The sequence below is a fragment of the Hemiscyllium ocellatum genome, chromosome 37 (genome assembly GCF_020745735.1).
Source record: "Hemiscyllium ocellatum isolate sHemOce1 chromosome 37, sHemOce1.pat.X.cur, whole genome shotgun sequence".
Classification (NCBI taxonomy): Eukaryota; Metazoa; Chordata; class Chondrichthyes; order Orectolobiformes; family Hemiscylliidae; genus Hemiscyllium; species Hemiscyllium ocellatum.
Window position 1 is genome coordinate 43,665,818 of NC_083437.1, and position 13,375 is coordinate 43,679,192.

The following is a 13,375-nucleotide window of genomic DNA, read 5'->3' on the forward strand; positions in this document are numbered from 1 at the left end:
AACAGGATACATATCCCCCTGCATCTCAGGTCTCACTAATCTCTCACTAATGTGCTTGATTTTATTCTTGCTGCCAAAAAAGCACAATTTCACTTTTCCAACATTAGACTCCATTTGCCAAACTTTTGTTGACTCAATTATATCCCTGTACATATCCCTTTGTAGCTTCCTTACATCTTCTTCACAAATTGTTTTCCTACATAGCTTTGTGTGATCAGTAAATTTAGCAACAATACCTTCGGTCCTTTCATCCAAGTAATTTATATCAATTATAAAACGCCATCAGTGTGGCCCATATCCCATGAAAATCGTGGATATGACACCTGATCAAATGCTTTCCAGACATTGAAGTACAGTGAATCCATTAGCTTCCCTCTATCCTAAAAAAGGAGGGGATGTAGCATTGCAAATCAGAGAGTGCATCACAGCTACAGAAACGAAGGTTGTTGAGGAAAGTTTGTCTACTGAGTCAGTATGGGTGGAAGTTAGGAACAGCAAGGGAACACCCACCGCATTGGGGGGTTTTCTACAGACCCCCTAATAGCAGTAGAGAGATTGAAGAATTCATAGGTGGGCAGATTCTGGGAAAATGCAGAAGTAGTAGGGTTGTAGTTATGGGTGATTTCAACTTTCCCAATATCAACTGGAACCTCCTAAGTGCAGATGGTTTGGATGGAGCCATTTTTGTCAGGTGTGTTCAGGAAGATTTCCTTACTCAGTATGTAGACAGGCCGACAAGGGGAGAGGCCATTTTGGATTTGGTGCTCAGCAACGAGCCAGGACAGGTGTCAGATCTCGCGGTGGGAGAGCACTTTGGTTACAGTGATCACAACTGCCTCACATTTACAATAGCCTTGGAGAGGAAAAGGAGCAGTTACCAAGGGAAGATATTTAATTGGGGAAAAGGAAATGATGATGCCATCAGACAGGAGTTAGGAAGTACAGATTGGGAACAATTGTTCCACAAAAAGGGCACAGCAGATATGTGGAGACTATTTAAGGAGCAGTTGTTGCGAGTGATGCACAAATTTGTTCCTCTGAGACAGGTAAGAAGGGGTAAACTTAAGGAACCTTGGATGACGAGAACAGAGGAGCTTCTCGACAAAAGGAAAAAGGCAGCTTACGTAAGGTGGAGGAAGCAAGGATCTAGCACAGCTTTAGAGGATTACAAGCTTGCTAGAAAGGAGCTCATAAATGGACTGAGGAGAGACAGGAAGGGGCACGGAAAAGGCTTGGCAAGAGGATTAGGGAGAACCCAAAAGCATTTTACTCATATGGGAGGAATAAGAGAATGATCAGGGAGAAGGTAGGACCAATCAGGGATAGTGGAGGGAACTTGTGCGTGGAGTCTGAGCAGATAGGGGAAGCCGTAAATGAGTTTTTTGCTTCGGTTTTCACCAGGAAAACGGACCTTGTTGTGAATAAAATCTTTGAGGAGCTTGGATACAGTCTTGACCAGATCAAGATTGATGAAGTTGATGTGCTGGAAATTTTGGAAAATATTAAGATTGATAAGTCCCCAGGGCCAGACCAGATTTATCTTAGGCTACTCTGGGAAGCAAGAAAGGAGGTTGCTAAGCCGCTGATGAGGATATTTGCCTCCTCACTCTCCACGGGAGTCATACTGGAGGATTGGAAGGAGGTGAATGTTGTTCCTCTTATCAAGAAGGTAATAGGGAAATCCCTGGCAAATACAGACCAAACAGTCTTACGTCTGTGGTCAGCAAAGTTTTGGAAAGAATTCTGAGGGATAGGGTTTATGACTATTAGGCAAAGCATGGTGTGATTAAAGGCAGTCAGCATGGCTTTGTGAGGGGCAGGTCATGCCTCACAAATCTTATTGAGTTCTTTGAGGAGGTGACAAGATAGGTTGACGAAGGTCGAGCAGTGGATGTGGTGTATATGGACTTCAGCAAGGCATTTGATAAGGTTCCCCATGGTAGGCTCATTCATAAAGTCAGGAGGTATGGGATACAGGGAGATTTGGCTATCTGGATTCAGAATTGGCTGGCCGACAGAAGGCAGAGAGATGGAACGTATTCTGCCTAGAAGTCAGTGTTGAGTGGGGTCCCACAGTGTTCTGTTCTTGGGCCTCAGCTCTTTGTAGCTTTTATAATGACGTGGATGAGGAGGTTGAGGGGTGGGTTAGTAAATTTGCAGATGACACAACATTTGGAGGTATTGTCGATAGTATAGAGGGCTACTGCAGGCTGCAGTGCGACATAGACAGGATGCAGAGCTGGGCTGAGAAATAGCAGATGGAGTTCAACCTGGATAAATGCGAAGTGATGCATTTTGGAAGGTCGAACTCAAATGCTGAATATAGGATTAAAGACAAGATTCTCGGCAGTATGAAGGAACAGAGAGATCTGGGTGTGCAAATACATAGATCCCTCAAAGTTGCCACCCAAGTGGATAGGATTGTTAAGAAAGCATACGGTGTTTTGGTTTTCATTAACAGGTGGATTGAGTTTAAGAGCCGTGAGGTTTTGCTGCAGCTCTACAAGTCCCTGGTGAGACCACACTTGGAATATTGTGTCCAGTTCTGGTCGCCCTACTATAGGAAAGATACAGAGGCTCTGGAGAGGGTGCAAAGAAGGTTTACCAGGATGCTGCCTGGACTGGAGGGCTTGCCTTATGAAGAAAGGTTCAATAAGCTCGGACTCTTCTCTCCGGAGAGAAGGAGGAAGAGAGGAGACCTGATCGAGGTGTACAAGGTAATGAGAGGAATAGATAGAGTTAATAGCCAGAGACTTTTCCCCAGGGCAAATTGACTGGTATGAGGAGTCATAGTTTGAAGATATTAGGAGGAAGGTATAAAGGAGACGTCAGAGTAGGTTCTTTATGCAGAGAGATGTCAGAGTAGGTTCTTTACACAGAGAGTTGTGAATGCATGGAATGCACTGCTAGCTGTGGTAATGGAAGTAGAGTCAGTAGGGACATTTAAGTAATTCACATGAATAGCAATCAATTGAGGGATGCGTAGGTTAAGTTATTATATTTTACGTTAGGATTAAACCTTGGCACAACATCGTGGGCCAAAGGGCCTGTTCTGTGCTGTATTTTTCTATGTTCTATGTTCTATCCATAGTATGTGCTTCTTCCTCAGTTTGGATAAACATTATTTTTCTTTTACAAGCCCATGTTGACCCTGCCTGACTATCTGGAACATTTCAAGTGCCCTGTTATAAACTCTGTAATAATAACATCTAATGTCTTCCCTGTAATGTTTTAGTTCATGTTTTAACAAGCTTCATAATTGGGGAAGTACTAAATAGTGGGCAAAGGATCAAAATTGTGTCAAGAATAAATTGAAAATAAATATCCAAAAGAAAAATAATAGATACGGCTCAAGATTACAAAAATAAAGGTTCTGTTTAGAAAAGCAGAATGTAGAAGTAGTTTGGGTGGAGAAATGATAAAGACAAGTCACTTCTGGGCATAAAGTATGAACTCTCGAACAGTAATTACCACAGAATTGTGGAGATGTACAGCATGGAAACTTCCATCCTACTATCCAACTCGTCCGTGCTGACCATATATCCAAACTTAATTTAGTCCCATTTGCCAGCACTTGGTCCATATCCCTCTAAACCCTTCCTTTCAGATGCCTTTTAAATGCTGTAATTGTACCAGTCCACACCACTTCCTTTGGCAGCTCATTCCATACTCACACCGCTCTGTGTGAAAATGTTGTTCGTTAGATCCCTTTTATCTTTCCCCTCTCACCCTAAACCAATGCCCTCAAATTCTGGACTCCCCCACCCCAGGGAAATGACCTTGTCTATTTATCCTATTCATACCCCTCATGATTTTATAATCCTTTATAAGGTCACCCCTCAACCTCTGGCACGCCAGGGAAAACAGCCCCAGCCAATTTAGCCTCTCGCTCCAGCTCAAATTCTTGTAAATCCTTTCTGAGCCCTTTCAAGTTTCACAACATCCTTCCAATAGGAAGGAGACCAGAACTGCATGAAGTATTCCAAAAGTAGCCTCACCAAGGTCCTGTACAGCCATAACATAACCACCCAACACCTTTACATAATGCTCTAACCAATAAAGAAAAGCATACTGAACGCTTTCTTCACTATCCTATGTACCTGCGACTCTACTTTGAAAGAACTATGAACCTGCACTCCAAGGTCTCTTTGTTCAGCAACACACCCCAGTACAAGAAAGAAAAAAATGGGAGACTGTCAGAAATGTATGGGAATAATCATCAGGGGTTTTAATCACATTTTGACTGGGAAAATCAGATGGATAAAAGTGGGCTGAAAAAGAATTTCACAGAATGTTTTCAGGATAATTTCTTGGAACAGCATGTACTGGAGCCAACCAGACAGCAGGCTGTACCATACTTGGTATTGTACAAAGGGGTAGATTTAATTAATTATCTCTTAGTGAAGGCACTTCGAGGAAACATTAATCATAATAAGATTGAATTTTACATTCAGCTTGAGGGAGAGAAGACTGAGTACAAGTCTACTATTTTAAACTCAAATGAAGGCAGTCATGGGGCATAAAAGCAGAGTGGCTGGAGTGAACTGGCAAATTAGATTAAGGGATAAGTCATGGGAGATATGGTGGCAGACCTTTAAGGGGATACATCAGACGCCACAAAATAGGCATATTCCAATATGAAAGAAAAATTCCAAGGACAGGACTAAAGCTAAAAACATATATTAAGAAAAAATTCACAAAGACAGATGCATGTCAACAAACTGGGCAACATATTTTTAAAAAGCAAAGACTGGAAAAAAGATTAAGAAGGAGGGAAACATTAGAATATGACAGAAAGCTAGCTAGAAACATAAAAATGAAATGGAATTGAGTAGATGTCCACTTCTTCATCCAGAAAAGGGAGGAAGACAGAAACCAGGAAACAACAGCAGAGGATACTAGAAAATCTCAATGGATTAGGCAGCATTTATGAAGGGAGAGAGACAGGGTTAATGCTTAAGTTTGATGATTTCTGTCAAACCTCTTAAACTACATTCTGACAAAAGGTCAGAATATTGTGCTTTTACTTATGTTGGAACAACCCTGTTAACTCCTTTCAATAATTATTAAATTATATTAAAAAGGGATTTCCTCTTAAACCTCGAGAAAAAAAAACTCTACTTCAGTAGGGAATTCCAGCCAATGTCCACTATAACAACTGTAACTAAGGTCAACCCTGACTCCAGAAACTGTACTGATCTATTTTGCAATCACACTGAAATATATTTGAAGAATGTGACACATATTAGGATCCAGATAATGTTGATAACTTTTCAAGGTTTGGTTTCATCATTTGTTCCATTATATGAATACTGTAATGCATTATTGTGTTGGAACAAAATGTGATTTGTGCACAACACTCTCAGTAATGAGGGTACACATAGTTTTCACTTCTTTTTCCCATTATCTCAATCCAATCTATCTCGCATTGCTGTCTGTTTTCTCCCCTTCCCCCATGAAGGCATTGATTACTGACAAGGTCAGAGTTTCATAACCCCTGACAAAGAAACTGCTGAAAGCTAGAGTTGGTTAGCATTTTTTTTAGAATCCCTACAGTGTGGAAACAAGCCATTAGGCCAAACAGGTCCACACCGATCTTCCTAAGAATAATCCATCAAACCATTCCCCTACCCTATTGCTCTACATTTACCACTGACTATTACACCTAATCTATTCATCCCGGAACACCATGGGCAATTTAGTATGACCAATTCACCTAACCTGCACATCTCTGGATTGTGGGAGGAAACCGGATCACCTGGAGGAAACCCATGCAGAAACCGGGAGAATGTGCAAACTCCACATAGACAGTCACCCGAGGCTGAAATTGGACCTGGGTCCATGGAGCTGGGAGGCAGCAATGCTAACCACTGAGCCACTGTGCCGAAGAACTGCACAGTCTCACAAGGTCATGCACAGAATTAAAGTATCCAGGAAGCTACATGCTCGGTTGTTTTGTGCAAACTAATTCTTAGACTCAATGATGAAACACATTATTGCAAAAACCCTCCAAAAAGCATCGAGGGACAAAGAACTTGCAATATGTAAAGAAGCATCATTATGGGTGTTTCAAAGCATTGTTAGGAAGTGGAACTAAAACCTAAGCCATACGGATAGTAACTTTTCTGGACCAAACACATATGGCCGAAGAAACAATGTTGTTCATTAGCCATCCAAAGGAATGGAAACTATTTCAACAATTTTATTTTGTACCTTTTCAGCAATTGCTTGTTCTTGAGCATTTTTTTCAGTAATTTGGGGTTTAAATTTCTCCCTTCTGCAATGATTGCATGTTCCTCAATTAAAGTTTTTGTCTTCTGTAAATTGAATAGACATTCTTTTGATTGTCATTTGAATACTTTGGCAAATGATAATGGCATAAGATCATGTCAGGTCAACTGCTATAAACACATTCTCATATAAAAAGTAAACAATATGCATGCTAGTCCTCCAGAGGGATAGGTTAGGTAAAAACTTTGCAGTCATTCAGGAAGCAGCTGGCTACACAACTGGAATAAGAGGAGCTGATGGACTGAATGATCTCCCTCATATGCACTTATTACAATTTAAGGCAATGATACTAATATCTTAGCAATATGCTATCTGTGAAGAAAAATATTGAAAGTAATAATTCCATCTTTACTTATTCCTAATTCTTGTTCTCATTCAGATTTTGTTTCTCCCTCACCTTCATTTTCAACCTGATAAACATCCTCTTCCTCCATATTCAAGTATTCCGTCTGCAGTGGCTGTAACATGGATAGAAATAAGAATTTCATGCATTTAATGCAATTGTTTCAAACCTAAATAATAATGATAAACACATGCCCTTTCCAAAAAATATGTCTGGATGCAAATTAAGCAAATTTCTGTTTACACATACAAAACTGCTGACAGTCACATAACTATGTTGCCCTATTTAAGCAATTATTCACAGAATATATTTATTCGGGAACCATCCATAATTAGGTGCAATAAGTTAACAGTATTTATGCATTAACATAACATGTGGAGCTGAGTGTTGTTAAATGTACTACATTAGATGCAAAGTACCTTGCACAAAGTTCATTTTTCATAGCAAATAAGAGATAATAAGGGGAGGCAATGGTGCAGCGGTAATGTCACTACAACAGTAATCCAGAGACAGTGAGGTCTGCAGATGCTGGAGATCAGAGTTGAGAGTGTGTTTGCTGGAAAAGCACAGCACGTCAGGCAGCATCCGAAGAGCAGGAAAGTTGATGTTTCAGGCTGAAGCCCTTCATCAGTAAGAGCCTCGCGTTAATATTCTGGGGACATGGGGTTGAATTCCAGTATGGCAGATGCTGATATTTGAATCCAATGAAAATCTGGAATAACCAGCTTGGCTAATGATGACCACATAACCACTTTCAATTGTTGGAAAACCCCAGCTGGTTCACTAATGCCCTTTGGGGGAGGAATCTGCAGTCCTGAGCTACAGGTGGCTTCAGACCCACAGCAATGTGGTTGACTCTTAACTACTATCTGGGCAAATAGGGATGTGCAATAAATTCTCAATTAGTCAATGATGCCAATATCCTGTGAATAAATATAAAAAATAATTGTACTGCTATCTAATTACTACTACATGAAGAAATTACAATCTTCAATTATAAAAGATAATGTTTGAAAGCTGTTAGATGTTTGTTAAGAGAGTTTGCACTCTGCATCAAGTTAGACTGTGTTTGCGTGGGATTCTTCCAATGCTCCAGTTTCCTCCCACAGTTCAAAAATGTGCAGGTTAGGTGGGTTAGCCATGGTGGAAACCTCCTGTAGGTTTACGGTGATTGGGCGGTGGGGGTCTGGGTCGAGGTGGGCTGTTCTTCGGAAAGTCACTACAAACTGGATGGGCTGAATGGCCTCTTTTTGAATTGGTTTGGATTAGCTTTACTGTCACATGTACTTACACGAGGTGCAGAAGAGGACTTATGGTCCAGTGCAGAATCTTTTGGATTCAATGATTCTATCAATTTTTTTCATAATAAGGAAAATCTAACATTTGACACCAGTTCTTCATGTTATTAGTTGACTGCAAATTAACACAAAATCTTTGAATTTTTTTATTCCATCCAGATACTGTATAAATACAATTCATTATCGTTACACATTATACTTTGCTAAATAGTCCTGAGCTGAAGTCTGGTTTATATCAAGACACAGTTCCATTGATATCAGCTACTCTTTAGTACAATGCTTGAGTGTTAAACTTACAAAGCTAGTATTGGCAGCTAGGTTATTGGATTATGGGGACAGTTAAGACTTAGCTAATTTTGTGTGTGCCAATAGTTCACACACACACAAATATGCCCGAAGGAGCTCACTGAATATGGATCAGGGAGAGAAATCCTGCTTGATATAGTTTTACTTGTTCCTATTTCAGAAACACAAAGACCAACAACATCTCATAAAATTAACTCTGCAGGATGCAGGGATCAGGCTCAAGTCTGTATTCTTCAGTAGCACACTACATAGCTTCCACTGGAGAACTCTTGTAGCTTTAAGGGGTTGGGGGAGGAATTTGGGAACTTCTTGAAGTTGAAGGAAAGAGGGAGAGTTCTTTGGGATGGGGTAGGGTGGGGGAATGGGCAGATGGCTAAAGAGAGGTGAAGAGCTCTTGTAGGGGCTTAGCAGGAGGGCAGATTGGGGGACTGCTGCTGACAGGGTAAGTTCTGGTAGGATTTGCGTGGGAGAGCTTGAGGAGAAAGAGGGAAGAACTCTGACGGATGAATGAAGAAGGGAGGAAGATCAGGGAAGTTTAAGTGGGAGAGCTCAGGGGGAGTATGAAGGGAGGAGAGTTTTGAGAGATAGGAGGAGGGGAGAGCTCGGGGGGGGAGTATGAGGGAAGGGAGGTGAGCTGGGGGGAATATGAGGAGTGGAGAACTCATGGGGGAGATTGGAGGAGGGGAGAGCTCGGGGGGGTATGAAGAGGGGAGAGCTCAAGGTGGTATGAGGGGGAGAGCTCGGGGGTATGAGGGACAGAACTCAGGGGTCTGAGGAGGGCGAGCCTAGGGGGTTTTGAGGGGGAGAGCTCAGGGGGGTATGAGGGAGAGTTTGGGGGGTATAAGGAGGGGAGAGCTCAGGGTGTGTATGAGGGGGAGAGCTCAGGAGGGTAAGAGGAGGGGACAACTCGGGGGTATGAGGGGGAGAGCTCGGGGGCGGGTATGAGGAGGGGAGAGCTTGGGGGGTATGGGGGTGTGAGCTCGGGGGGGTATGGCAGGGAGAGCTTGGGGGGGTATAAGGGGGAGAGCTCCGGGGCAGGTATGAGGAGGGGAGAGCACGGGGGGTGTATGAGGGGGGGGAGTTCGGGGGGGTATGAGGAAGGGAGAGCTTGGGGGGTGTGTATGGGGGGGGAGAACTCGGGGGAAGAGCTCGGAGGATGTCGGAGGAGGGGAGAGCTCGGTGGGGTTATGGGGAGGGAGAGCTCGGGGGGTATGAGGGGGATAGCTTGGTGGGTGTATGAGGAAGGGAGAGCTGGGGGGGGTTAGGAGGGGGGAGAGCGCGGGATATCAGGAGTGGAGAGCTCAGGGGGTATGGGGGGGGGAGAGCTCGGGAGGGTTATGAGGGGGAGAGCGCTGGGGGGGGGTAAGAGGGGAGAGAGCTCAGGGTGGTATGAGGGGGGGTATGAAGGGGAGAGCTCACGGGCGGGGGGGGTATTAGGAGGGGAGAGCTCCAGGGTGGAGGGTGGAGTTTGGTCCGTGTGCCCCCCCGGGATACACAAAACCCTGGCCGAACCCGGGCCGGTAAACCCCAGCGCTCCTCACCTGCCGGCCGCCCCTATCCACCCGAGGCCCAGGCTTCGGGCCTAGCATTTGGCGGTGTCCATGGTAACGGCCGGGCGGAACAGTCCGCGATTTTCGGGGGTGGGTGGTTTATAATCAACAAAACTGCAGCGAAGTGTCTGAATGGTGAACACAGTAATTATACATAACCTTCCTGATGTACAGGAGGCTGAGTGAGGCAGTGCTTTGGGGTGTTGCTGGCTGATTTTCTCTTGGGTGTGAAAGCTGCGATGGAACATGCGGTCACTGGGGAAGCTGCTGCTGAGGAGGGACACCTTCCAGAACCTTCCTTCATCCACCCTGCAATGTCCGCTCCAGGTGGGGGCTCAGCTTCTGTGGTCCTCCTGGTACAGTAATAATTAATAATATTAATTATTGTTCATATTCCCATCCACCAGACATCACAAGATGCAGGAGCAGACCATTCAGCCCATCCAGTCTGCTCTCCCATTCAGTAAGATAGACTTAACCAGCCAGCCTTCAATCCCTCTGCTGTAAAAAAGTTCACAGATTCATCGTCCTTTAGACCATAAGAAATCGAAACTAAATGAATGAATAGATTAGCTTTATTGTCACATTTACTCAAATGAGTACAATGAAAAGTTTATAAGTTGCCACTTACAGCACCTAAGGTACCTAAGTACAGCTTCTTTAGGCACAGATTAATTACAGTACTGATCATAGACTCCCTACAGTGTATGAGCAGGCCATTCAGCCCAGCGAGTCGACACCACCCCTCGGAAGAGCATGCCACCCAAATCCACCCTCTACCCTTTCCCTCTAAACCTGCATTTCCCATGGCTAATCTATCTAGCCTGATGTGGAGGTGATGGTGTTGGACTGGGATGGACAAGTTCAGAAGTCACGCAACGCCTGGTTATAGTCCAAGAAGTTTATTTGAAGTCACAAGCTTGCAGAGTGCTGCCCCATCATCAGGTGTAGCACTCTGAAAGCTTGAGACTTCAAATAAACTTGCTGGACTATAACCTGGTGCCGTGTGACTTCTGACCTTACCTAGCTTTAAAACCCCTGGATACTATGGACAATTTGGCATGGCCAATCCACTTAACGTGCACATCTTTGGATTGTGGAAGGAAACCAGAGCACCTGGAGGACACAGAGAGAATGTCCAAACGCCACACAGTCACCTGAGGGTGGAATCAAACCCAGGTCCTTGGCTCTGTGAGGCAGCAATGCTGACCACTAAGCCACCGTGCCAGCCCACTGGAGTAGACCATTCAGCCCATTGAGCCTTCTTTGCCATTGAACTGGATCCAACATTCCTCACATCCATGTTCCTGCCATTTCCTTGTAACCTTGATTTCCCAACTGATCAAGAATCTTACCTATCTCAGCCTTTAATATACTTAATGACCCAGCCTTAACAGCCCTCTGAGGTAAGGAATTCCTTCTCATCCCTCTCTCTAAAATGTGCAGCCTCTTATTCCAAGAATGTTTTGCATCTACCCTGTAAAGACCCCTAATAATCTTGTGTGTTTTAATAAAGATTTCTCATTCTTCTAGTATTCCAATGAGTACAATCCAATTGACTCACCCTCTCCTTATCAAACTGTCCATCTATACTAATGATTGATCTTGTGAACCTCTCTGGACTGCCTCCAATGCTGATATATCTTTCATTAGATAAGGAGCCCAAAACTGTTAACTGGATTCAACCTGTGGCCTGACCAGTGCCTTGTTTTAGTAAGACCTTAATTCTCCTTCATTGCCTTTTCCTTTTAAATAATATTGCATAAATAATGTGCATAACCTCATATTTTTTATTCATTCACAGGTTGAGATCATCACTAGCTAGGCAAACCATCTATTGCCCATCCTTAATTGCTTAGAGTGGGGTTAGGAGTCAACCACATTACTGTGGGTCTGGAGTCAGACCAGGAAAGGATGGCAGTTTCCTTCCCTAAAGGGCATCAGTGAACCAGATGTGTTTTTCCCAATAGTTGGCAGTGGACTCATCATGAGATTCTTAATTCTATTTTTTTTTACTGGATTTAAATCCACCATCTGCCAAGTCCCCAAAACATTGCCTTGGTCTCTGAGATAACAATCTAGTGATAATACCACTAGGCCATTGCCTCCCCATGTACAGTCTAACAAGTTTTTGTCCACTCACGTAAACTGCCTATATCCCTCTGCAGACTCTTTGAGTAATTGCCAACATTTGCATTCCCAAACTGCAAACTTGGCTAGAGTACATTTCCTATCCTTATCCATGTCATAAATATATTGCAAATAATTTTGTTCACAGCAGTGATCCCTGTGATATTCCACTAGTTATTCTCTGCCTTCTATTAATTAATTAATCCTCTGACAATGCTATTTTACTACCTCCAATACCATGAATTAGAATTATAATGAGCTTTAGTGTCACATGTACTCAAATGAATACAATGAAAAGTGTATAAGTCGCTGCTTCTGGCACCATCTTAGGTACAAGGTACCTCAGTACAGCTTCTTCAGTTATAGTTCTTAGAAAAATAGAGAAGGAAAAAGTCCAGCATGTCTGATTTTAGGAATAACTCATAAAATGTAGAAAGAATATTCAGTACAGTGATCTTCCAGCGCAATCCATGCTGGCACCTAGCTTCCATCTGCACCAGGCATTGACTCTAGGATGTGCCAGTCTTTACTCGGGGTTCATGAAGCTGGGAGATCACTCTGGAACCATTTCGAGGCCATGCCAGGCTGAGGGACTGTCACAGTGGGCCACTAGGAGATCGCCTCGTTATGCTGAGAAGACTCCGCATCAGGCTCCTACGCCAGGCTGAGAACATGCCTCATCGGATCTGTGCAGAGGCCAGGAGTCCTGAGTTGGGAGGCTGCAAGGTCGGAGGCCGAGAATTCTGAGGCCATGATGTCCAATGCTCAGAGGCTGGCAGGTCAGAGACTGTGAGGTCAGAAGCCACGAGGGGTCATGAATTTTTATTTTAAGTAAGTTAACATGTGGTACGTTATGAAACACCTTTTGAAAATCCAGATATTTTACATTCATTGTCTCTTGCTACTTGTATTGTATCTACTCAAAGAATTCTAATAAATTTCTCAGGCATTATTTCCCCTCATGTAGCTATGCTGACTCTGCTTGAATACATTGTGCATTTCTAAATGCTCTATTTTTGCATCCTGTATAATAAGACTCTAATATTTTCCCAATAACAGACATTAAAGTGTCTGGCCTATGGTTAGCATTTTTTTCTCCTTCCCCTTTTAAAGAAAGGTGCTACATTGGCAGTTTTCAATCCTCTGGGATTTTTTTCAGAATCTAAGGATTCTTGGGAGATTATTCGCAGTTCATCCACTATCTCTATAGCTACTTTAATGTCCTAGGATGCAAACCACTGGACATCATTTTACCCCTGGATTATTTAGTAGTTTTGTAATGCAGTTAGCGTTTTCTGCTGTGAAGGTGATGCAAAGTGTGAAATTTCTTGGGTCCCCATTATTATTCCCCTAGCCTCATTCTCTAAGGAGCCTATGTACTCTATCTCCCTTTTTGTATATTTAAAGAAGCCCTTGCTTTCTGTCTCAATGTCCCACTCCAGCACACACCAGGCCAA

The 13,375-nt window shown here is 43.2% G+C and overlaps 1 protein-coding gene across 2 annotated transcripts in view; it reads right to left on the reverse strand.

Annotated features, from left to right (window-relative positions):
• The window catches only part of cfap74 (cilia and flagella associated protein 74), a 201,498-nt gene extending 191,687 nt beyond the window's left edge, over window positions 1-9,811 (reverse strand). For both annotated transcript variants that reach the window (XM_060852040.1, XM_060852039.1), the window contains exons 1-2: window positions 9,780-9,811; window positions 6,689-6,749 (exon numbers count right to left, since the gene is read on the reverse strand). In XM_060852040.1, coding sequence (XP_060708023.1) covers window positions 6,689-6,725 — 37 coding nt within the window. In that variant the 5' untranslated portion in view covers window positions 6,726-6,749; window positions 9,780-9,811. The remainder of the gene's footprint in view (window positions 1-6,688; window positions 6,750-9,779) is intronic.
• Window positions 9,812-13,375: the final 3,564 nt, after the last annotated feature.